General features: G+C 34.6%; 1 protein-coding gene across 2 annotated transcripts in view; it reads right to left on the bottom strand.

The window, feature by feature from the left end:
* LOC150092336 (F-box/WD repeat-containing protein 4-like) overlaps positions 1 to 24,232 on the bottom strand; it is a 122,439-nt gene extending 98,207 nt beyond the window's left edge. Inside the window, exons 1-2 of one of the 2 annotated variants that reach the window (XM_090415059.1) lie at positions 23,789 to 24,232; positions 8,685 to 8,783 (exon numbers count right to left, since the gene is read on the bottom strand). In XM_090415059.1, coding sequence (XP_090271185.1) covers positions 8,685 to 8,783; positions 23,789 to 24,000 — 311 coding nt within the window. In that variant the 5' untranslated portion in view covers positions 24,001 to 24,232. The remainder of the gene's footprint in view (positions 1 to 8,684; positions 8,784 to 23,788) is intronic. The other variant, XM_090415058.1, reaches the window with a different exon arrangement.
* Positions 24,233 to 27,208: the final 2,976 nt, after the last annotated feature.

Genomic DNA, 27,208 nt, shown 5'->3' with positions numbered 1-27,208 from the left:
GCAGAACAAAAAGTCATTCCTGGAAATTGAGTACGAGTGTGGTTGGCAAAGGTGCGAGGACTAGATTGTTCACTTGGAGAGCGGTGAATGAGTGGAGTGGGAAAATGCTTTGTCTTTCAATGAGAAGTATTGTACAAATAATCATAATTTAAATTATGACTCTTTTTACAATTGTTTCTATATTCTAATATATTATTAGTTTTGGTTTCGTAACATATATATCGGCACTTACAACATGCCATTATTGATATTGTTTTTGTCAAAATGAAATGTAAACCATTTGAAATTGATGTACTCACTAGATTCTGATAATTTGTAATAATTTGAGTTTTTTTTTATTGTAACTAAAATTGGTGTCAAAATATTTGTTGTGTTTTGTGAAGATATTCTCTTGTTGCTAATGAAACGTGGCAGCCATTATACATAACTTCTCGCTTGCCATTTACATGGAGTGCGCATGCTCGCTGAGGAGATTGATGGGTGATTAACAGCTGATAGAGGGAGTGTTCACAAAACACAACAAATGTTGTGTTTTGTGTTCTTAGGAAGTTTATAAGTTTTACTTGATGGTCAGGAGAATATTAACAGAAGATTCCAAAAAAGGAATTGTATTGCTGCGAATCTTTAAACTGGAGGAGTTGAGACTGTCAACAAGTATTTAGTAAATAAAAGAAGTTATTGATGTTGACATTCTAACTGAATGTTCGAGGAAATGCTGAACAGAAAGTTCATTTTCTGTCTTAAGGACACCAGATTACTATGGAAAAAGCAACTGGCGAAATTTGAAATTGTAAAGTGGCTTAACATGAAGAGCTCAACTTGTTGTTTATGAAGCAGTTGAAGAAACTTCTTTCTCTGAAACAAAAATTAGTAATTTGTGCATCAAATTGAACTGCAAGAGGTAAAAATATTTATACTTCAGTAAGTTGTTTATGAAGTAGTAGAAGAAACTTCTTTCTCTGAAACAAAAATTAGTAATTTGTGCATCAAATTGAACTGCAAGAGGTAAAAATATTTATACTTCAGTAATACAGGAGAAATAATATTATATGCTACATAAGGATGATAAAAAAGGATCCCATGGAAAAGAAGAAGAAAATTTTTATATTTTCCAAACTCTCATGAACATCTTTGTTCTTGTGAAAACAAGGTGTTTAGTCTGGTAGACATGATTAAGTATAAGTCAAACAATCCAATAACAGAATGAATGATTTTAATATTTTTGGATATGAAAATTTCTGAAGTGTAGATTTATTTCAGAAGGTCTTGGATCCAGTTAATTTTGTAGCTATGTAATTTTATTTAAAGTGTAATAAATTTAGTTTAATCCTTTATCCAAGTGTGAGCAAATAAAGTTTGTGCCTGAAAGTATCTTCAGGACTGGGGTAAGGTGGTACAACACCAGGGAAACTCCTTGCAAAGGTGGAGCAAGCTACCAACATCTCAGTATCTATCTCAGTATCTCCTATAATGCAAAACACATCTCCTTGCGGATATGTATAATGTTATGCATTAAGGGAAGGGCCACTACCCAGACTAGTTTCGACCTTTATTGAGGTCTCTTCAGTAAGAGCCAGGCCCAAGTGGAGATACCAGCCAGAAGCATTAGCAAGGTCATCTCTACCTATAGGAGTTGCCAAATGGTGTGCCACCTTTTTAATAAATTACTCTGGATTTAGAGAAAGATGTTGAAAGTTTATTTTTCACTTGGTTAGAATATAATAAATTTAGTTTAATCCTTTATCCAAGTGTGAGCAAACAGAGTTTGCGCCTGAAAGTATCTTCAGGACTGGGGTAACGTGGTACAACACCTTGTGAAATATTTAAAGTGCATATATATTGTTTTTGTTTCATTAAATGTATATATTTTTTATTTGTATAAAAAATATATACATTTAATGAAATGTATATATTTCATTATTTTCTGGATTTTCTAATATTTTTTCTGGAATTCTAAAATTTTCTGAGATTTTCTGGATTCTAAAAGAAACACAATCAGAATTGAACCCTTGTGTAAATATTAAACACTCGGAATAAAAAATCAATATACAGAGAAAAAAATGATAAAAATAAACAGTATGATAGATATTGTGAGGATAATTTGGGTCTCTCATGATGAGTCTTTGGATTCCATGGAGGTACCTGTGAAATAGTAATAATAATAAACATGTCAGGGTAACATTCAGTTAATCAACAAAAGGTCTATAAGACAAAACTTATAGATCTCAGAGCTGGGTAAGAAGTAGAAATTCAGTGAACAATGATTTGGCTGAATAACTGAATGCTGAATATTCAGTTTGAAATTTGGCCAAAGCACTGAACATTCAGCTGAAGCATACTGAATTAAATTTTATAAACAAATGTTTTGAACAAAAAATATACATGCATTAAAAATTCGTATCAGTTTTTAATGAATTAATTTTTTTTAAAAAACATTTGTTTATAAAATTCAATTCAGTATGCTTCATTCAAATATTTGGTGCATTGGTCAAATTGTCAAGAAAGATTGAAAATGTATAATAATACTTCCATTAATTTGGATTATAAAATGTAACTACATAAAAATGCAAAAATGAAAAAGAACCATCCTTATTTCATAATTAAATATATATATACAGAAACTTGGAAAGTTTCAAAAAAGAGCAGGGAGCTTATTAGAATACAACCCATTGCATCAGAGTTGACGTAGTTTGCACTACTTAAAATACACAATTGCTACCCAACTGCATGTATATTCTCCTTTTATTAAGGATTTTTTTTTATTATAGTTTTGCTGGCCTGAAAGCTGTTTCAAACTGTTGGTTCTCTTCAGAGACCTTAAGCAGAAACCTTAAGAGGGACAAACCATCATTCAATATAAAAGCAATCCTGTGTCAAAGTTGTATTTTTTTTTTTCATAAGTAAACAGTGGTCAGTGGGTAAGAGCTTAATTTCAGCACTGTGTAAAATAAAATAGATCAATCCATATTTCATAGCCAAATATATATATATATAAATAAACACACACACACACACACCGTATATAGAAACATGAAGAATTTTTAAAGTAGAACAAATTAAGGCAACACTGCTGCCAAGGATTGCATTCTCATATGTTCTCTGGTCTTTAATAAGGATTTATTTTAAGGAATTTATGTTTAAGGAATTATTTAAGTATTATTTTAACATTGCCAAAAGGAAGACTTTCTAGGCACTTTGATTTTCGCTTTCTGTAAATATAATAAAACTATCAAATATTAAAAGTGTGCCTGAGAGAATTCAATTTGGCATTGGTAAGAAACTAAAAGGAGAATAATATGTATCCATCCACATTTTATAGCCAAATGTAAAAAAAAAAAAAAAAAAAAAAATTACAAGAGCTTATGAAAACATAAATTTCTCATAAGCACTCCTGTAAATTTTCAAAAATTTTAAGTGTTTCTATATTTGACTATAAATCCAATATAAATGAATTCATAATATTCCTCATTGTTTATTTACTACTTTTTTTTTTAATTTATTTACTACGTTATTTAATCGCTACTAATTTATTCCAAATTAAGAGGCCTGTTAACAGCTGTCAATATTTTATTATGCATATACCGAGAGGTCAATTATAATGAATTAACTTTTTGCTATGGTGTATTTAAGAGAGAACTGTTTCACCTGGCAACAGACAAAGAGAAATCGCAAAGAATGGTAAAACAAGCATCAGACCTCAACAGGCATTGATGATGGTGATGATGTGTGGTCCATGATGAGAACAAGCATTTTGTAATAGCTATCAGGCTAGTGAAACCTAATCAATGCACTAGCAAAAAGTACAAATATACGAGTGCCCTGTGCAGAGTTCATGTCCTTTAAATAGTGGCAACTTTGATGCCAAAGGTTATATTTTCATAAGCTCTCTGGTAAATTTTTCGAAACATTATATAAGTTTCTTTCTCTATACATGGCTATAAAATATGGTTGTATCTATAACATTTTCCATTTCAATATAATAAAACTGTCATTAAATTTTACAATGATGATTTATTTAAAAAATAATACAACCTTAAAATCAGAATAAATGTTGCACTTATTTCCTCAAATAACAAAATAAAAATATTAATGGAGCTTTTATTTTAAATTGTAAAATACAGGGAATAATTACGGATTTATTAATCAAACTAAATTCGCAATAAATTACTATTATTATTATTATTATGATTATCTGAGACCTCCAGGGAGTCGAGGACTCATCGAGGGAGGATATAAATCACCCAAACCAACTATCATACCTTCCCTTAAATCAGTGTTTCCCAACGTGGGGCGTACACACAAACGGGGGGGGGGGGGATTAGAAAATGACGTTGCATTCGTTGCCTCATCACTGATATACTCAAAAAACTCACCATTGTTGGCGATAAATTGTCGATGTTGCAATCCTGACTTTCCAAGAAAAAAAGCTGACATCACTAGTACAGCAGTCAACATAAATACAGTATCAAGAACTCTCAGAAAAGCAAAATGATGAGTCTATTAGAAATTTATTTAACATAAAAGGAACAATGGCATTGCCTTCTGACAAGACAGAAACAAAATACCGAGAAAAAAAACACCGAAATTCAACTAGTTTTGCAAAAAAAAAAAAAAAAATACTGTTGCCCTTCCTGTCGTCATATTTAGTTGAATGTGGCTTTAGTGCTGTAAATGACTTGCTACTGAAAAAAAGAAATCATCTGAATATCACAAACCATGGGGATTTGAGATTGAAAATGACTAAATTGGTATCTCAAATAAAAACTCTTTGAGGCAGACATCAAGCTCAAGGATCGCATTAACTTGGATTTTATTTTTCTGAATTCAGTTCGATTTATGTTTTATAATATACAAAGTGTTATATAAAATTTATATTCATTGAAAAAGTCAAATTAAAACCAGTTTTATCTATGTTCATTTTTTATTTAAAGTACATATTTATATTATACTTTTTCAGAACTTGGCTGACTATTATGTTAAAGGGGGGGGGGGGGGGGACATCAAAATCTTTGAGGCAGGGCATGATCCAAAAAACGTTGGGGAACACTGCCTTAAATTCATTCACTAGATGCACTCACTACCCCTAAGGGCAAATTATTTCACTCACTCACTGCTTTCTGGGAGATAAACCTAGCTCTTACCCCTTTTTTTGACTGTGAACAAACTTAACTTCCATAAATGCCCCCCCCCCCAACCATCTTCTCTACTCAACTTCCATATAACGAAAAATTTCATCAGTTGATATCCTATAATACCCATTCAAAGGTTTATAGACCTCTATCATATCACCCCTCTTTCTCCTGTTAACCAGTCTCCAATCCACATACTTCCAATCTGTCCTCATAATCTACATATCATAATCCAGATATAATCTTTGTAACTCTTCTTTGTCCTTTCCACAGCTTATTTATCTCCTTGGAACCCGGGAGACCAAATTTGCGCAAAATAATCCAGGTGTGGTCTTATCAAAAAGAGGCAAAATGACTTTCTTATTCTTATATGTCAAGGTTCACTTCAACATCGCAATTATCCTATGAGTTGTATTTGAAACTTTTACTATGTGACCTTTGAACTTTAAATTCTTATCCATCAATATGCCAAGATCCCTTACTTCTTCAGTTTCTTGTAGAAGGGTTGTGCAAAACCTAATGTGTCTAACTACCGACCTATCAGTATCTCTGGTATGGTAGTGAAGATTTTAGAAATTGGTAAGAACTCGCATACAGAAATGAGTAGACAATATGGGATTGGAATATAAACTCTTGACTTGGATCAATGGACAGTTGACAGACAGATATCAAAAATTTGTATACAGTGGGTGTGAATCTGCTAGATTAAAGGTGACCAGTGGTATACCTCAGGGTTCAGTCCTTGGACTATTGTTGTTCAATCCATACATTCATAACATCTAATATGCTGCTGGATCTCTAATCATGCCAAATTGCATAACTTTACACTTTAACAATAAACTGACAGCCATTTTCATTTGACCAAATTTTCAATCTATTCAAATCATTTTGTAATTGCTGAATATCAGTAGCATTCCTGATTGTCCTGCCTACCTTTGCATCATCGACAAACAATTGTACATCTGATGTCAGATCCTGCTAGATGTCATGAATGTACAGATTGAACAATAATAGCCCAAGGACTGAACCCTGAGGTATACCACTGGTCATCTTAAATCTAGCGGATTCACACCCACTGTATACAAATTTTTGATATCTGTCTGTCAGCTATCCATTATTTCATAAACTGAAGAACATATTCTTCAGTTTATGCAACAGCCTTTTGCATGGTATCCTATCAAATGCCTTAGAAAAACCCAACACTATCATAGTGTATCCATTCCCTTTATCCAACTTGGCTATAACATTGTTATAAAATATGAGCAAATTGCTAAAACATGACCTTCCTTTAGTAAACCTATGCTGTTACTTGTAGAGTATAGCATGTTTGTCTACTCATTTCTGTACCAACTAAGATTTTAGAAGTCTTACCAACTTCTAAAATCTTCACTACCATACCAGATACTGATAGGTCAGTAGTTAGACACATTAGGTTTTGTACAACCCTTCTACAATGAAACTATCATACATTCCTTCCATTTCTGTGGCATCATTCCTGAGCTGAGACTTAAGTTATACAAATAGGCTGATATTCCATCTGTCCCTATAGACAAATTCTTATCCAGGTTATGCAACAGCTCTTCAACCTAATTTTAATGAACTTCTAACTCTTCATCCAATGTAGCAGTTGCACTGTGCACCATGTTACATATACCAGGTTGATATATCTTAGCAAAGTGAGCATTAATTAACTGAACAATCTTATTAGCTTCCGACACTCAAGTACCATCTGCATTCAATAAAGTTATTCTTCCACGTTCATTCTTTCTTTTGCTTGCAGCATAATGATAAAATTCTTTTGGATCGCCTTTAGCTTGCATGGCCAATTTCTTTTTATACTCCAATTTAGCTTTCCTAACAATGGTTGTTATTTTTCTGGCCTGAGCTTTATATATATTTCATAACTCCCTTCACTCTTATTCTCACGATATTGTTTCCATATCATCTTCTTCTTGTGGATCTTTAGCTTAATAAGGTTGCACATCCATTTCACTCCCAACCTATTTATTCTTCGAACACTAGGGATACATTCAGATACTGCTTCATTTAAGCATTTTTTCAAAGATTCCCATGCATTGCTGACATTTTTCCCATTCAGTAACTGATACCATGGGACAAAAGATAGTATTATCCTAAGTTGATCATAATTTCCAGCTTTGTAGTTCAGAATGTAACCTGTTTTAATCGGAGCATCAATACACTCAACCCACCAAAGTCCCATTTGTGGATATGGGCCATACCACAGGAAGGTGGGGATGACTGGGAGAGACCATATATTGTACAATCACCTGTCCTTAAAGGCCCTGAATTTGCCTTCTTTGTTTCAGAAATACAAATTATGTCAACCTGGTACTTGTTTAATTTTTTTAATGGAAAATAAGTGGAACTTATTTTCCATTAATGAACATATTTTACTTCTTATGTTAATGAACCTACAATAAATTCTGCTGATGCTGACTTAAATTTATTCTAATGGCTAACATTTCCAGGGAATCTTGTTTTTTAACCAGGCAACAAGCAGGCATGAAATTCTATCATATCATACCATTATTTTGTTTAAGCCAATAAAAATACAATTTGGTCATTTAAATCAAAAATTGCCATCCCATCTTTATTCCTTCTATATTCAAGTGGACACCTACTAACAAGATGCACCGAGAAGGTGAGGATGGGATATAGGTCAGAAACCTTGGCTGATTCTCCACATCCTTTAAAAGACTATGTGGAGGTCTCTTCCAACGTTATCGAGCTCTTACCCTTAAGTAGCTCCTATGAATTGCATACCAAACAGATATATATTTATACATCTGTTCAATATAAATTATTATTATTATTATTATTTGACACCTCCACGGAGTCCTAAGACTCATCGAGGGAGGGCACCTACTCTATAACTCTCCGTCTCCACCACTCAACCTCATCCACAAACCGCCTCATCTAAACCAATGCCATCTACTGTCCACCACCATCACCACTATTATTTTCACAGACAATCAGAAACACCCATGCCCATGGTGGAATTGGAACTCGCAGCCTTTTGGCTGGAGAGCAGATAAACTAACCACTCGGCCAACCAGGCCAGCTAGCCAGATCAGTTAATACATGCAATAAAGGCCATGTGGTAACAATTTAAATGAATGCTTTGATGCTCAGTTCATATTAAAATTAATTTTTTTACATGCTAAATATGAAATGGTGCATTAAAACAAAACACTATGTATGCAAATACCAACAGTGACTTAACTACCATTCTATTTAAAATTATTAGGCTTGATGGATGCAATTCCAGCTTAGAATTGATCTCCAGTGAATGAGTCCTTGAACTTAATGAAAATTTTTGTAATAAAAACTATACAGCAGATTTTAGATACATAATGAAACTTTTATAATGAAAAATGCTTTTTTTTGAAGAAAAAAAAGAGTATGCAGTCGCAAACTAAAATGTTAGATTTTCATTAAAATTAGTGTTTATCTAATGAAATTAAAAAAAAAAATGCATTTTAGATTCAGAACATCAAAATATTTCAATGCACGAGAGAGAGATTTATAACTTACGGTGTGCGCTGTACCAAGAGAGTATTTGTTTCACATCTTCCTTTCTTCCAATTTTCTGAAATCCGACATTTTTCTCTTGCTGACAATAAACGGCATGATCTAAATTCAAAAGAATTAAAGCATTGTGTATATTTCTAGTCTAATCAAATTATACTTAATTTTTAATACCATAAACAACCATGTTTAATCATCTCATCTTTCTTAAGTAACAAAATAGAATATTTGTTGGTATTTGCACAAAATTATACTGCTTAGAATTTCACCAATTTTGATAAAATTCTATTTTATCATTTATTTACATATTAGAACTAAAAGCCCATTAGAGTGCTGGAAAACATTGTTTCTTAATTATTATGCCAAAATTACAGTTCAATGTCCATCTAATCCTGAATTTGGACTCTTATTGACTTTTCTAAAATTTTATTCTGAACCAACTTTGTATACCATGGGACTATCCCTATTTCCATTCCTTTACAATTCTGCTTCTGTCAAGACTCGAATGTCCAGATCTAAAGAATTACCAGTTTGTCTGCAGTCTCTTACCACATATACTGATCTTGAATTGAATGCAACCACCATATTTTATTCAAGATTTTACAATATCATTAGTATATCCTGTTCATCTTTTCACTGCAGCATTGAATACCATGTTATTTCAATCCAGATAATAGTGCTTAGCAAAATATCCACTCAATAGTTCAATATTTCCACTGCAGGTGACAAAAACCCTTACCTACATTTAATAAAGTGACTCTTCACAAAGATTTTTTCTTTCATTTGAAACACAGCAAACGAACGCTACAATTTTCAGCTAACTGCTTCTTGTCATCTGATTTTGCTTCTCTTAACCATGCCTGTCACTCTTCCAGCATATGCTGGAAGAATGACAAGCATGATCATTTTTGCTTGTCACCCTTCCAGCAGAAGAGTGACAGGCAACAGGCAAAAACTCAAGGAGCTATACAAGCTCACCCAGAGCAGGCTTTTACAAACATCCAAGCAAACAAGGGATTTGAACCCATGACCTGTTAGAGAGAGAGGGGGGGGAAGCATGCTAACCACTCAGCCAACCAGGCTACCAAAAGTTAGATGGATGAGTAAACTCATCCACTTAACTCCGGGAATGTAGCCAGATACTGCCTCCACCACCAAGCACCAATGATTTCCCTATAGACTGTGGATTTTGTTTAATGTAAATCTAACCCACTTAGTATTATGGGCATAAGGGTCAGCTATTCCAGTATCCCTGTTCTAAAAACCACTCACATAACTTTTTCAAGTCACTTAAGTCCTCCAATAGAAAACTTTTCTGACACCATGATAATGCTTCAAATTATCACCTAAGTTCATATTTCTATGCTTGGCAGTTCAACCTATATTAAACTGGAGTTACTCCTTCAATTACCACTTCATGTGGTCAAACTGAAACCAAACATTAAAACAATTCGACTAATTTTAACAGAGATCCAAAATACCAAATTTAATTAAATTTTCAACAGCCAGAACAGCATTGTTAATATCAGTTTGAATTGTTTTCTAATAAAAATAATTCCAAATATAGTGTTATGCTATTTTTCTACTTGAATATGGAAAATATATCACTTTTGCATTGATTTAACATCAGCATTTTGGACCTAGTTCCCACTATGGAGACTGCCAAAAAGGTCAAAACCAGTCTGGATAGTAACCCTTCCCATAACACATAGAAATATACACATCCAAAGAGAAGAGTGTTTTGCATTATGGAATAATCAGGCAATTGATGTGAAGTCAACAGCCTCTATATATCAGTAGCCTAGTCATGAAGATACTTCATGCACAAACTTTGCTTACACTTGAGTATAGGATTAAAACAAGAATATAACTATTATAATTTAAAATAATACAACTGAAACCAAAACTGAAATGCATGGACATCATCTTGTGTTTATACTAAACCACATCCAGCCAGAAAAATTTATTGTAACATATAATTTTAACATTTTTTTTTTCTTTTTGTGCCCCTACAAATAGTCAAAAGTTTATTTTTCACCTGGTCAGACTATAATAAATTTAGTTTAATCCTTTATCCAAGTGTGTGCAAACAAAGTTTGCGCCTGAAAGTATCTTCAGGACTGGGGTAAAGTGGTACAACACCACTTTACCCCATTAAAAAATTGCTCCACCTTTGCAAGGAGTTGCCCGGTGTTGTACCACTTTACCCTGGTCCTGAAGATACTTTCAGGTGCAAACTTTGTTTGCACACACTTGGATAAAGGATTAAACTAAATTTATTATATTCTGACCAAGTGAAAAATAAATTTTCAACATCTTTCTTTAAATCAAGAGTAATTTAATAAAAAGGTGGCAGACCGTTTGGCAGCTCCTATAGGAGGAGATGACCTTGCTAATGCTTCTGTCTGGCATCTCCGCTTGGCCTGGCTCCCACTGAAGAGACCTCAATAAAGGTTGAAACTAGTCTGGGTAGTGGCCCTTCCCTTAATGCATAATATTATATATATCTGCAAGGAGATGTGTTTTGCATTATGGGAGATACTGAGATAGGAGTGTTGGTAGCTTGCTCCACCTTTGCAAGGAGTTGCCCGGTGTTGTACCACTTTACCCCAGTCCTGAAGATACTTTCAGGCACAAACTTTGTTTTTACACACTTGGATAAAGGATTAAACTAAATTTATTATACAAATAGTCAAATTAAAACAAAAATTGGGATGGTTTGAAAAAATTTTCCCAAGGATTCTAAATACCAACTTTCTGTAAAATCCATCCAGCCAGAGTCTGGAATGTGTTTTAGGTTTTTCAGAAATGTATAAGCACAATTATAAGTGCTTACGTATTTCTGAAAAAAAAATCTACCTAATCAAAACTGAACATCTGTAGCACCAGTGAGTTAAAAAGAAAAGGCAATGCTGGATGCATAGAAAGAATGGTGTCTGGTTTGTAGATGTAAAGTGATTTTGATGGATAAGAATTTATATAAAAAATATGGTGTGTAAGGGTTGGGGGTCTAAAAAAACTTTGTTAGTGTGAGAGAAGACGTAAAGAAACAGTGGGTGTTTGGATATCAATGGGAACATGCCGAGGAACAGGTAACTGTGAAAATGGGAATGTTCCAAGAGTGACATCGCATTCAAGATGAACTTTTAATAAGGAAGATTTGGATATATTATTTGTGGGTAGTCATGACTGGGTAGTCAAAATTTGTTGGGAAAAATTGGTCAACCATTGCCAAGAACAGAGAAAGGTGGAAAGAACTGGAGAAGGCCTTTGTCCAGCAGTGGACAGAAAATGGCTGAAAAGAAGAAGTCATGACTGGAAAAGTAAGCAAGGGAATAGAATGTTGAATTGCAGGTTACGATATTAATTCGATAAGAGAATATATAATATTGATAAGCTGGGAGGTAGACTGGCATGCTCTTCATCTACCAAGAGTATCAGAAACAAGTGACAGGAGTTTGTTGGCCTGTTGGAAATCACTGGCATTATCAAGACTCAGCTGACAGAAGTGTATCTGCTTCTGTCAGCCAAGTTAGGGAATAGAATGTGAGCATTATTTTAATCAAAAATTTGTTCTTTGTTCACTCTCTCTCTCTCATTTACCTTTTTTTTTTTTTTTTTGTACTGTAAGCTCTGCTTAGAATCTGGGGCCTCCATAGTTCAGTCAATAACATCCTTTGTTAGAAAGACATCAGTTTGAATCCCATCCAGGTCTGAAAGAACCTTTATAAGAGAGGTTCCTGAAATACAGGCAAAATAGCCAAGGGCCATGCAAACACAATTAATTTAACACACATAATACACTGGTCTCACAGCCTTAATTGCTTCTGCCATAATTCCAAACAGCAGGAACAACAGCTTAGAATCTACATATTTTTGCTTGAAACTTTTTATAGTTTGATTTATCCATAATCTTTTCAATAATCTAGATATATAGCAGGGAAAAAAAAGCAAATTTAAACCATATCATTAACAATTAAAATGCATACACACTCAATTGCAGCAACACAATACATTTCATATATGAAAAGAAATTATATCTGTTTTTTAATCCTAAGCATAAGTAAACAAAGTTTTCATATGAAGTACCTTCACAATTAGTCTACTTGTAATGGTTGGCCGAGTGGTTAGCATATCCGCTCTCCAGCAAAAAGGCTGCAGGTTCAAATCCCACTGTGCGCATGGATGTTTGTGATTACCTGTGGAAATACTAGTGGTGGTGGCAATAAATGATATGGTCCACTGTAGTTGGTGGATTAAGTGGTGGAGATAGAGAGTTATAGAGTAGTGCCCTCCCTCGATGAGTCTTTGGAGGTGTCACATAATAATAATAATATACAGGACTTCATATATGTTGCCTCAGTATTCCATAATGTAAATATATTATTGGAAGGCTCACTACCCTGACCAGTTTGACCTTTATTGAGGTATGTTTAAATGCAGGGATACCACTCCGAAAACTCCGAGTGATTTAGAAGATCACTTTAAATCTTACCGAGTGACTCTACAGAAGCCATTCTCAACCTATCCCCCATACTGGAGCTATTTGCATGTGCCTGCTGTCAATTAAAACTGAAAAATATGTCTTCTCCTAATAATAATATTTATTGAAATTGTAAAAAATGTTAATATTTATGTTATATTATGAACCTTTTGTAATTCCTCTGTCTTTGAGTGTTACCAGTGCCAATTTTGTGCATGTATTATGTATTTTAGTCTACTGGCAATCGTGCGCCTGAGGGATGTGTCGCCACTTCACTGGTGTTGTCACCTCACTTTGACCATACACTGTTTTACTGTGTTTAAAAATTTTGCCCCCAAATGAGTAATCCAAATATAAAACAACAAACCTATAAATTCAACAACGATTAGGAAGAAGACTATTGTTTTATCCAGAGTAAAGAGAAATGTTTTTGCTTACTGAACGATGATTTAATTTACTTGTATAATAAATATTACATGTGTATTTATCCTGCTTTTATAGTTAATTTGTTAACTGTCATCATTCGATATGATAAGCAAGTATAAATTTTCATAGAAAAAAATACTGGTGTCCGCCAATTTCTTCCCAATCTCGAATGCATTCGCAACCACAACCAGGTTGAGAACCCCTGCTCTACATGATCACTAGTAGCAGCGTTTCCCAAATTTTTTCTACAATGGAACACCTCACAAATCCTGAAATTTTAACGGAACACCTTGGTTAGAGTCAAGTATCATCGGTCCCGTATTCAACGTAAAGCTAAGCGCACGCTATTACCGAAGCAGGCTGTATCGCATCACAAAAATGTGAGAGCACACACTACAGGCGTGCCAGGCCGCATTGCATTGCATTGCATTGATCTTACTCGTGACTACACGTTTCCTAAAATAGATACCTCTGTACTTCACTCGCGCTCAGAGGTGTCGACAACCACTGGCAGCTGTCAGCCAGGGGCCAAGTCAACAATAACACAATCCACATGCAAAATGAAGCGCATTTGCAACAGGTTCAAACATGTTTGAACTTGTAGCAGCATTTAAAACCATTCCAGGCTCGTGCCCTATATTAATATTATGTGAAACCTCCAAGGAGTCCAAAGACTCATCGAGGGAGGATACCTACTCTACAGCTCTCCACCACACCATCCACAGCGAACCACATCATCTACTGACCACCACTAGTATTTTCACAGACAATCACAAACATCCATGCCTACAGCAGGATTCAAACCCACAGCCTTTTGGCTGGAGAGCGGATACGCTAACCACTTGGCCAATAAAGTGTATCAATGAGCCTGTGGTGTTCTGATTGGCAGAGAAAGTTTTGTATCCATTTTTAAACAACGGAGCTGCAAAACCTCAGAGATGATATAGGAGCAATGAGCATTAATAGCATTACAATGTGTTTTATTACTAAAGACTTGGAAAGTTTTTGTTTTTTTTTCACTTAGTTGCAAATTAAATTGAACTTGCCAAGAAATTATATTCTTGTTTTATCCTTTAACCAAGTGTAAGTAAACAAAGTTTGCATGTGAGGTATCTTCACAACTAAACTACTCGTATATAGACACAGATGACTTCACATCAACTGCCTTAGTATTCCATAATGTAAAGTATACATCCTTTCGGACACGTATAAAGCTGTGCATTATAGAAAGGGTCACTACCCAGACTGGTTTCGACCTTTATTGATGTCTTATCAATGGGAGACAGACCCAGAAGAGATACCAAGGTTGAATTAATGCAGAAGTAATATATTTCCCATATATAAGTAGTAAAAAAGTATACCACCTTATTATTAAAATTCTCTGGATTAGAGATAAATGTAGATTTTTTTTTTTTAATTAGTTGCAAATTAAATTAAACTTGCCAAGAGATTATATTTTTGTCTTTAACTGCAAGTGTAAACAAACAGAGTTTGTGCTTGAAGTATCTTCACACCTAAGCTACTTGTATATAAAGACAAGTTGAAAAAAACTACTTGTATATTGATGACTTCATATCAATTGCCTTAGTATCCCATAATGTAAAGCACACATCCTTTTTGGATGTGTATAATGTTATACATTATAGGAAGGATTACTATCCAAACAATTAGCTTAGTGGCGAAGAAACTTTATGCACAAACTTTGTTTTACACTCGATTAAAGGATAAAACAGGAATATAATTTCTTCGCAAGTTTAATTTAATTTGCAACAAAGTAAAGGGAGGAAAAAAAAGATGAAACTACTATCCTTAATACAGAGAATTTTAATACTAATGTGGTATACTTTTTTACTACTCATATATAATTAATACTGTAGCCCCCACCCTCCTTTTATCCATGGGTTCATTTTCTGTGGTTTCAGTTATTCACAGTTAATAATTAGGTCTGAAAATATTAAATGGAAAATTCCAGAAATAAACAATTTCTTATTCTTCTTCATGTAGCGTTCTTCCTCAGTGAGAGGGTGCAGCACCATGTCCTTCCAGTTCTCTCATTGGTGGCTTTCCTTTTTGTTTCTGCATAGCCATGTGATCCTGTCCATGATCTTATATTTTCAAGCCATCTCCTTCATTTTTTTATCTCTTGATCCTTTTCCCATAATTTTTCCTTCTAAAACTGTTAGTATGCTCTGTTCTGCTGAACCTCTCAGTACATGTCCTGCCAAATCTCATCTTTCTCTGGATCATTTCTAGTAATAAAGATCTCTGTGTTTTCATTCTCTGTAGGCCATCTGTATTTGTCACATGTTCTGTCCATGGGATTTTCAGAGCTCTCCTACAGCACCACATTTCAAAGACCATTATCTGTGCCTTACTCTCTTCTTGAATATCCAGGTCTCACTTCGACATGTGAAAATTGGCCACAGAAATTTTCTTATCATTCTTTTCTTTGTCTCGATACTCACAGAACTTCTGAGCAGATCTTTATTTTTCCAGAATGCATCTTTAGCTATGGCTGTTTTAATTTTTATTTCTTTATCTTGCTTTCCATCTGCAGTAAAGTAGGTGCCGAAATATTTGTATTTAGGCACCTACTTTCAAATTGTTCATGAATATTTCTGGCTCGGATCTACTTTCTTTTGAGATTTTTATAAATTTAGTCTTTTTTGCATTTATATCTAATCCAAATTCTTTACCTTCTTCAATTAGTAGCTGCAGTAATTTGATTAATTTGTTTGTTTTCTGCTATTAGAATGGTATCAACAGCATATCTAAGATTGTTGTATTTTATACCATTGTTACTAATTCCTATTTTTTTGTTTTTCAATTTTTTTAATCACTGTTTCACTATAGATATTAAATAGATTTGGTGAAAGAAAACAACCTTGTCTAACTACTCTTTTTATTTTCACTACAGAAGTCTCGTCGTTAAACAGCTGCATTTTCTGTTTGGTGTAAATCATTTTTATAATGTTAAGTTCATGATCGTCTATGTCTAATTTATCTAATATATCATCAGCAACAAATTCCTGCCATATACCCTCAAGGAGTGTACAGAATATGATACTACTACATGAAAAATTTACATCATTACTAACTTCCTATCTACAGTTTTCCTCCAAATCAGTCCATTACTTGTCAAAACTATAACATTATCAGATCTCATATTCCTATTGTCTAAGGCACTTTGTACTGTATCAATCCACCTATATCTTGGTCTTCCTCTGGGTCGTTTTCCTGCCAACCTGGCAGAGAACACTTGTTTTGCTAATCTTTTCTCGCCAATTCTGTTTAAGTGACCATGCAACTGAGATTAGCTCTGCTAACAATGTCAAGTTCTTTCCTAATATCCTCGTTTTTAATATGATATTGCCATCTGTTCACGCCTCTAATCTTTCCCTGATGCTCTCTTTTCTGCAGTCTCTAGTCTTTGGTCAAGTGTTTTACTTCTGACCCAGCTCTCAGATCCATAAGTTAAAACTGGGTTGAACACTGTCTTGTATATAGCTTAATTGAGTGTTCCAACTAATATCTCTCTTATTCCATATGAAAATATTCAATTGACTTCCTACCATACCAGCTTTGTTGATTCTGTTGTCTATTTCCATATTTAATTTACTATCTTCACTAAAAATCGTGCCTAAGCAGCTGAAATGTTTTACTTGTTCCACAGGGTCTCCAATCACAATGCAGTTGACATTTTCAATGATTCTGCCTATTTTTATTGTCTTTGTCTTTTTATTACTGACCTTCATACCATATCTATTACAACAGTTATTCAATTTAGTCAGGGAATCTTGCAGATTTGTAGCAGATTTATTTAGAAGTATAACATCGTCCACATAAAGCAAAGAGCTGACATTAACATCTCCAGTTTTGATATCAGGTTTAATACCACTTTCCTTCATAATGTGATCCATATAGATAATGAATAACAGAGGGGATAATGTACATCCTCGTCTGACACCAGATTTAACATTAAACCATCTTCCTGTACTTCCTTCAATAAATGTAGTTTAATCTTTTATCCAAGTGTGAGCAAACAAAGTTTACGCCTGAAAGTATCTTCAGGACTGGAGTAAGATAGTACAACACTGGGCAACTCGTTGCAAAGGTGGACCAAGCTAACATCACTCCTATCTCAGTATCTCCCATAATGCAAAACACATTGCTTGGTGGATATGTATAATGTTATGCATTAAGGAAAGGGCCACTACCCAGACTAATTTCGACCTTTATTGAGGCCTCTTCAGTGGGAGCCAGGCCCAGACGTGGAGATACCAAATTCCAATATTTGTCAGAGCTATAATAAAAACAAATAGAATTGTGTTGTAAAGGTAACGTATGAAAAACAATAAGATTATAAATAAGAAATGTCGAATAATATAAAAGTAAATGAATAATGCAAAATAGTAAAAAAAAAAAGACTGCAACATATAAAAGTAAAAAGTAAATATGAATTGTAACAATACTTGTAAGAAAAGTACTAAACCGTATCAAATAATGTAAAAGCAATTGTAATAAGAATGATTTGATAAAATGTTCAGTAACAAAAATTAAACACGAAATAAATCAGATATTAATTATAAAATTAGTTAAAAGAGTAAGAAGAATTCTTTTTTCAAAAGTCGCCTCGCCTATTCCCTATATACGGGAATAAAAAGGCGTTAGCTGATTTTTTTTTTTTCCCGAGGGCCCGGTCCCAAGAAATTTACTCGTAAATACCTTTCCAAATTTTTTTAAAGTTCATACATTAACATAAGTATTAATAATTAATTATGACATAATCATAAAGAGTATTAGAATACTTATGTATACAGTGTGGCATGTTGACAAATATAAATTACATTTAAATTAGTTATCAATCACTGGACTGATGAAATGGTGTAGCATGTCGTAGTTTCTTCAGGCAAACATCATTAAATTAATTTGTGCTGATTTTCATTGACATATCCCATTCTGATCACCAAATATATTTATAATATTATTATAAGTACTTACGAGTGAATGCAGACTTTTTCTCCTGTTGTGCTGGTAGTTTTCTCCTCCTTTTGTACATCCTGGAGATCTTTGTAGGCTTCAGGTGGTGACTCACTATCTGTTCCGTCACAAACATCTTCAATAAGAGATTTCTTAATATCAAAATTAAACAAAGTGCCTTGTCTCTTATTCATATTAATTTTAACTCAGTATTCCTATTACTTTAAAAAAATCACGGCACTCCGGCTTCAGAACAAGCACTTACACGCTGCAATATGAACTTACGAAGAAAGTATTAATAGATTTGAGAACCGGATACAGACTTCTTGATCTTCAATTTTAGTGGAAAAATTTTCTTTATACTTCCTCGCTGATTGGTCACTGATATTTGCAACGCAGATGTTATTTCGTTCAGTTTTGAGAACATGCCGCCCATTGTTGTAATCGGCTTGCAGACAATTTTTATGACGGTCATAAACGGTGGTATTCTCTTTCCCGATTGTTGAAAGATTTCAATGTGTGAAAATTAACGATACACAGATGTCATTAGGTGTTCTGGGTCTGAGCGTTTCGACATATTCATGAATATTATTCTCCTCAGAATATTTTTACTATAAAATATTTATTCATGAAAAATGCTTAGAAAACTAAAATGACAAATTTCAGAATTTCTCGTGGAACACCCATTCACCTTCCACGGAACACAGTTTGAGAAACCCTGCTGTACTGTATACTCAATCTGCCCGTTAGTCACTTATTAGCCATCTTAGTTATCAGACTGACTGTTGCGGTATCGCAATGCTTGTGTTCAAGTAACCTTATTTTACTTAATAATGGCCCCAAAGTGCAAGAGTAGTGATGCTGGCAATTCGGATATGCCGAAGGAAAGCTGTGCTTCCTTTTAAGTGAAAAGGTGAAAGTTCTCAACTTCATAAAATAATAAATAAATAATAAAAAACGTATACTGAAGTTGCTAAGATTCCATTCACAGTCATATAATTGCAGTATATTGCTAAAATTGTTCTATTTTATTATTGTAGCTATCGCTGTTAATCTCTTACTGTGCCTAATTTATAAATTAAACTTTATCATAGGTATGTATAGGAAAAAACAAAGTATGCATAGATTATAATATATATAGACACGTTTCTTCTTCTTCAAATGTCATCCCCTAGAAGGAGGTTGGCAACCATGTCACGGAACCTTTTTCTTTCTTTTGCTTCTCTGGAACATTTATAGACATGTTTACACAAGAATACTATATTTTAATTTGCCAAATATTTCAGTCTGAAAATAACAGACTATTTTCAGTGGCTACATAGAAAGAGTTTTTTAACAAAGTGGAAACCAACAATTGATCATTCAAAAGTAGAACGAGCCGCATTCAGGTATCCATGGGGAGTCTTAGAATATGTCCTCTGTGGATAAGGGGGGGGGGGGGACTATTGTACATGACTCCTATTAATTCAACCTTAGTATCTCTTCCAAGTCTGGCTCCCACTGATGAGATCTCAATAAAGTTCAAAAATCCAATTTGGATAATGTCCCTTCCCATAATGCATAACATTATACATATCCAAAAGTCTATACTTTATATTATAAAATACTAATACAATGGATATGAAGTCATCTGTCTCTACATACCAGTAGCTTAGTTACTGCAGCACTTAGTTACAAAGTGCAAACTTTGTTTGCTTATGCTTGGTTAAAGGATAAAACAATAATATAATCTCTCTGAAAGTTTAATTTAATTGCTATGGACTGATATCCATGGTTTGACTTCATTTTTTGGAAATCAAGAATGGTCACTTTCCCTATTTCAGGTATTTGATTATATTCAATAACATGGACCACTATTTCTGTAGTGACAGGTTTGTTTGGTTACATAAAATATATAGGTTAAGTCAAAGGCATCTTAAAGAAGGATGTTAATAAACAAGGAAGAGATAACAAAACTGACCATGAAGCCAGTTCTGTGGAGAATGAAGTTTACCGTTCTAGACTTAAAACGGGATGTTGCCAGTAATTTGAAAGAGCACATCTGCTAAGTTTTTAGCTATATATAGGTGGGTGAATCAATGCTTTCAATAAGTGGGTGTAATGCCACATTTTGTCTGTGGATTTTAGGTAGTTCATGTATCTAGAGTGGGGTTAAAACAATAACAATTTGCAGTACTTATAGGTCCCTAAGGCCCAAGGCTTTCCCAGATTACTTTTTGTAACCATAATTTTAGGATAAGGAAGTTAGTTTTATCCCTAAATATATATTCTTGTGTATAAATTATGTTCTCTATCTGCTGGCCTGATTGTTCTATAAAAAACCTGAGTTCCTGGAATTCCATATGAGAACAACTAACTCACCTTCAATTGAAAAGCCTTGATAAAGGTGCTCCTTAATTCCTAGATGAGATTCAATCCCAGGTTTTTCCCACCAAAGGGCTTAATTAAAATTAAGTGAGCTACAGATACCCTCTGAAGGTTTTAACATATCTGTGATTTTTATGAGCATGTGAATACATCTGATCTAAATGTTAGGAGATCACAGTCCAAATGATAATAAATTGGACTGATCCTTCAGCAATGTGATTAGCTTGTATGTGTAATCAGAATGGTTTTTGATTGCAGAAACATTACACTTATTCACTTTTTTTGTTGTTGTTGTTATTCTTTAATTCTAGTAAAGTCAAAATTCTATTGAAGAGGTTGTTTTTTTTTTGGAACTTTTGCCAGAATTCAGACACTGGCAACTTATATATTACTAGTAAGCAGGAAAGATGTGAATTTCTCCTTCAATTTGCATCCCCAATTCACTAACAGGTATATTCCTAGGAAAAACAGTAAAGTTATGGACATGACTATGAGCATGTCTTCTGCTTTCAGAGTAGCAAAGGAAAGATTCACTATGGTATTTTCAACTGAAACGTGAGTCTTGGAATTCCTGAAGCATTCTTAAAGATTTGTAAAACAATTGTCCAAAGTTCAGCATTCAGTGAAGAAGTGAAAAGACTGATTTAACAGCTGTGATGTCTCCTCCTTGTTCTTGCTGACTTAATCCAATGTGAATCTGCTATCAATTTCTCAGCCTTCTTTCAGTTCACTATGAACTCAGAGTAGCTATTCTGTGTGGCAAGGAAAATTTTACAAACAAATTGGGGTTAGAGCAACGGACTCTCCACTTTCTCTACCCTTGGATGATTTCTCTATGAAGACATTTGAAAAAGCTCTACCTTCCACCCCAAACTAAAATACTTTTTGATTAAGCTATGTAGTTGATGTATTCTTTTGGCCATATAGCCAGGACACCGCATGCAAACAAGATGGATCCCCCCCACACACACACACAAGCACATACATCCACCAACAGTCACATCACATCACATCCCAATAGTATCATAAAAACTTTATTCAATAGAGCAAGACTATGTGTGCCCTCATCACTGAACTACATACACAATATCATCTCAGCCAAGGACTACAGTACCCATCAGATATAAAAAAAGTATTGACATCTCATATCAACAAATTCCCTCTCACCCAAACATACTGTCGTATAAACCATGACTATCCCATATATCTGTGGCGCATCTGAGAAGTCAGCAAAAATCCTGAAGAAATACAATCCCTCTTACCACCTTCAAGACTACACAAAAAACTAGCATATCTTAACTACTCTCTTAAAGACTAGCTGTGTTCCTTAGATTTTCCCCATGTCTACCAAGTGCCATAAAATGTTCTATTATGGCTAAACAAGCAATAGAGCCAGTATCAGAATCTCCGGGCAAGGAGCCTATATCCAGCACATTCACTATGGGCACTCAAGACTTGAAGACTGTGCTGGATACTTCCCACTAAATCCAATAAAAACAGGCTACCTTCTTTAAGAGAAGCATTTACAAGTAGGAAAGCTGTTCCTAGAATCTGCCTCTGTTCTAAAAACAATCCTAACCTAAATAACTTTGGATTATTATTATTATTCCTGACACCTCCAAGGAGTCCGAAGACTCATCGTGGGAGGGCACCTACAACTGTCTCACCCACTACACTGAACCACTACTATGAATCGATCTCAATCAACGCCATCTACCGCCCACCTCCACCACCACCACAACTGCTATGTCTGTAAATTGCGTGTGTTCTGAAGGGCCGATTTGTCTGTATGCGGGATGAAAAACCCGAGTTTCCGGGAGAAAAAACCCTGCTACCTCCGTATGAGATCAGCTAACTCACCTTATATTTCTTCAAGTCTAGGCAATACTTATTCTCAGATCAGTCCAACTGGCAAGAATGGCGAACCCACCTGGTGGTATAATTTAGGACTTTAGAACTTGCCTTGATTCTTAACATTAGTTTTTCTTATTTATACAGTGCATTCATATCTTTACTTGTGTATCATTCCCTGATGATGCCAATTTGACTTTGGCAAATTAGTGGAAATATTAGTTTATTTTAGTTAATCAATTATAATGTAAATAATCATTTACATTATCATTTCATTCCTAAAATTCCATTATGTTCTAATTCACAATTCACAGAATGGAAGGAGATGTGAGTTGGAACAAGAGGCCATCCATAGAAGCTGTATGAGGATCATGTAAGAACTAGGATGTTTGCATGGAGTGGTTGGCAAGTGGCATACATTGCCTGAGTGTGTTCAGTGCAGAAATGGTTCAATGAGCTTTGTGACAGTACAGAGTTTCTACAATGATTTTTTGAATCTATAGAGGCTTCATTAATAGTAATAATAACACACAGGACTTTATGATTGTGTAGTAGTTTTGCTAAATTATTCCTGTTTGGTGTTAATTAATGAGAAGTGATAATCACTTTAAACATTGTTTGCTGACAGGATATTCCATCTTTCAATTTTTTCCTTCTTTTATTTCTTTTAGCATGTGTATGCTTTTAATCAGAAATTTTGGTTCAACTGGAATGTAAGCAAAATGCATATTTAAAAAAATAAAACCACTCTCGCAGCGCAATTTTTCTGTTTTTTGAAAATATAGCAATCCGAACGACATCGTCTCTAATTATAAAAGAATTTTGTGTACATGAAATGTAAACAGAATTCTTTTATAATTAGAGATGATGTCGTTCGGAAAACAGAACATGAAATGATAACGAAATGCTGGTGTTATTTAAAAGCTATCGTCTCCATTAGCTCTTCCTTTCTCCCATCTTATATAGCTACCGCTAAACACAAGTATTCAATATTTCTTATTACCGATTTCGTATAGCATCCGAAAACTGGTTCGTTGATACTACGTGTTTACTTCTCGGTGTCCACACAAAATCTTGAGAGATAACTGCTCGAAGTCGCCGGCACACAACACACAGCCTTCCCAATGTTTGATAATCACAAAATGATAATACATCATAAAGCACATCAGGTGGGAGTGATAAAAATGAACTTCCTCGGTTTTCCTCTAAGGACATTTCTGACGCTGCAAAGTTTATAGATGCAGGTGGGAATAACTAAAGGAAATGGTGATTTAGTAAACGCTTCCTGATTTCTTCTTGACATGTTTACATACACAAAATATCAAACTATTAAACATTTAAAGTTGACAAACACCGCCATCTTGCATACATTGGTATGTTATAGAGTGGAATTAAATGCGCATGTGCAGAAATCCCAAGTATATTTGATCAGTCACTGGTACAATTAGTTTACATTTATTTATGCTATATTTTAGTTTATAGATGTTTTCTTATTAGTTCATGTATATATTTATCATTTCATGTTTATTTATTTTAAGCCAACATTCAATTGGTAATGCTACATATTTACGTAATCCACATGGTAACTTTATGTATCATACATATACATAGTAATTGCATCTTCATGCATCACTAAATGTATAGCGATGACATCTTCAAGCAGATTACGTGAATCTATAACATTACCAATTGAATGTTAGCTTGAATAAATAAACACGAAATGGTAAATTACGTGAATTAATAAGAAACCATTATAAATATATAAATCGAAATATAGTATAAATAAATGTTAACTAATTGTACCTATGAGGACTGAATAAACTTAGGATTGCAAAATCTTAGCACTAGGCAGCCCGGAAATAGACTTAAGTTCAAATCTAGTCGCTGACTGGAGGAACTTTTTCTAATCCTTTCTTCGACCTGTTCCCGATTTCTGGCACGGGCAAGCGGTTTTTTTTTTGTTGTTGTTGTTTTCCTCAGAAACTTAAGAAAATCGACCGTAGAATCTACATTATTTCAGACAGTAATATGTCCTGTTAGGGTTTAGTTACCAAGAGATGGCAGCACTTGTTTGCTAGTCTCTTCATCGGTTGCCGCCTATAACTAGTTATAGTAATCGGTCAGCTATCTCTAATTGGCTACCGGTGGAGATTGAACTGTCGACTCAGTCTCCAAAAACTAGATATGGTTAAAAGGCCTCGCCCACTCTGCAATTTCTACTCGCCCACTCTGAGTGTTTTTGTGTAGATAGGAATCTACACAAAAGCATTCAGAACCGAGGCTCCGAACATTGGTTTCCATGCTATGTAAGACCTGGTTTTGCAAGCCCCCCCATATTACCCGAACCGTCTGCGCAGTTTGCCTAGTGGCTTTTCACTTTGCAACCATATGCCTGGGGAAGGAGTGTCCCACGTTGGATTCTCGTCGACGACCTGAGGAACTTAAGGATCTTCCTCAGCCATAGCCAAGTTAGCAGGGACAGCAGGATTTTTTCCACTAGCATATCTAGGGTTTTTCATCCTGCAAGCAGGCAATCCGGCCCATGGACACACATGGATTACAGTCAGGAACACTGACCCAACCATAGCCCTAATTCGTCAGCTATACCGGTTCCGGAGCTCGAATAAAATTTTGGGGGAGAGACTGAGATGGTGCCATACATTCCCATAAAAGGAACTCACGCCTCTGTATCATCATACAATAATTAATTACCCGAACCAACATGCAGTGTCATCCTAGTCTTAAGGAGTGTAATCGTGTAAGTATACACTCCTTAGTGGAAGTTACATACATACATACACAAAAAGTTGTGATAAAATCAATCAACGACACTGTCCAAGTAAATTTGTCTAACCAGGAACTCCGCGTTCAACATGTCGGCCAACGGTGGTTTTTGCATATCATCCTTCGTAGCACCCTAAGGTCACGTTCGGTGAGTGTGGTGGATTACAAGTGCTACTACGGGTAGCACTTGGAATTGACTTCCTGCACTTCCATTTCTGTATGGTATCACACAGTGCCAGATCGAGGATATGTAGCCCCTCTAGACCAGTTTTATAAACGCATTGCAAGACAACACAAGCATTATAAAATTCTTTATTGTAAAAGTAGTTATATAGTTTTTGCCCAAAAAATGTATATAGAGCATTTTGGGGGCACTTCTCTTACCACGAACTCTTCGACTCTTTGGTCCATTCTCTTGAAACATCATAATCAATTAACATCACAAACACTCTAAATGAAAATTTAGCAAAATCAACCTTGATCAAAAAATGGACTTTAACTTTTAAATTTAGACATAAACAGGAGGTACAAAGTTTCTTTTGAGCTCCTTCCCTTCTCTATTAGTCATTCTGTTTTTATCCACTAAGGTTTTATGCCTTTTGCTGTATACTGTAAGGTCAAAAAGAATATGGAAGATGAGAGAGAGAGAGAGAGAGAGAGAGGTGGAGTGGTACGTTCTGTTAATTTTCGCATTTAAAGCCTTATACTCTTATATTCCCTCCATGATAAATATAAATAAAATAAAAGAGGATCAGAGATAAGAATGCACATTTGATTTGAACATTTTTGTTTATGCTACAATACAGATAAGGAGAAAGCATTAACTTGAAAGATCCTTTTATATTGTAATACAGATCAGAGGATCAGATACTTAGGCGTTTCTGCATTTTTTGTGCAAAATTTCGAATCACAGCATGAAAATTAATTATTCTAGCAATGTATGATTTAATGCTCAGCCTGGCCTAATCACAGTACGTTCCTGAGACGACATTGTAGACCTTAAATAAATCATAATTAGCTAAAGTTTGCTAAACGACCTCTCTAGAAACTACTTTTGCTGGAATTGTATTCTAAGCTAACACTAACATTTGAAGACGAACACCAAGTCTGTACTTTGTTAACAAGTTCAACAGATTTAGTGGCTTTCAATGTGCATTTCTATAATATGCTTTATGTGCTGAGGATAAATGTTGCATTTTTTTCCCAAAATCATCAAAATTAAGGTCAGCAGGATATTTCTCCGATAACGACAAAGTTTTCTCTCCACATCACTTTCGCACATGGTGATATATTTCCACAAGAAATCAAAGTTTTATTACAATTGCTTAGCAGCATAGAACTGGACAATTAATCCTGCTATGAGATTGTCTACTCCAGAAAGTAAAACACACTTTCTGGAGTAGGCCTCTTCTGGAATATTATCTGTGTCATTCAGTTCTTCCAAATTAGCATCAGATATGTTGTTGTCATGCGACCTTGCCCTCTTGCGCCTAACTCCATTACATCTATAGGAGAGTTTTATTTCTATGTTTAGGTTTGGTGCAAACGATTTGGCTTCATTTCACATGCATTTCCAGTTGTTTCGAAGTTTTGTCAGCTCTGTGAGGAGAGGTTCTATGCTTGCTACTTCAACATCCAG

This window comes from Typopeltis vanoorti, chromosome 26 (assembly GCF_054136105.1).
Source record: "Typopeltis vanoorti isolate ZY-2024b chromosome 26, IOZ_Tvanoo_1.0, whole genome shotgun sequence".
NCBI classification, from domain to species: Eukaryota; Metazoa; Arthropoda; class Arachnida; order Uropygi; family Thelyphonidae; genus Typopeltis; species Typopeltis vanoorti.
The sequence above is the reverse complement of the archived record's forward strand: the minus strand, read 5'-3'. Positions and strand labels throughout refer to the sequence as shown.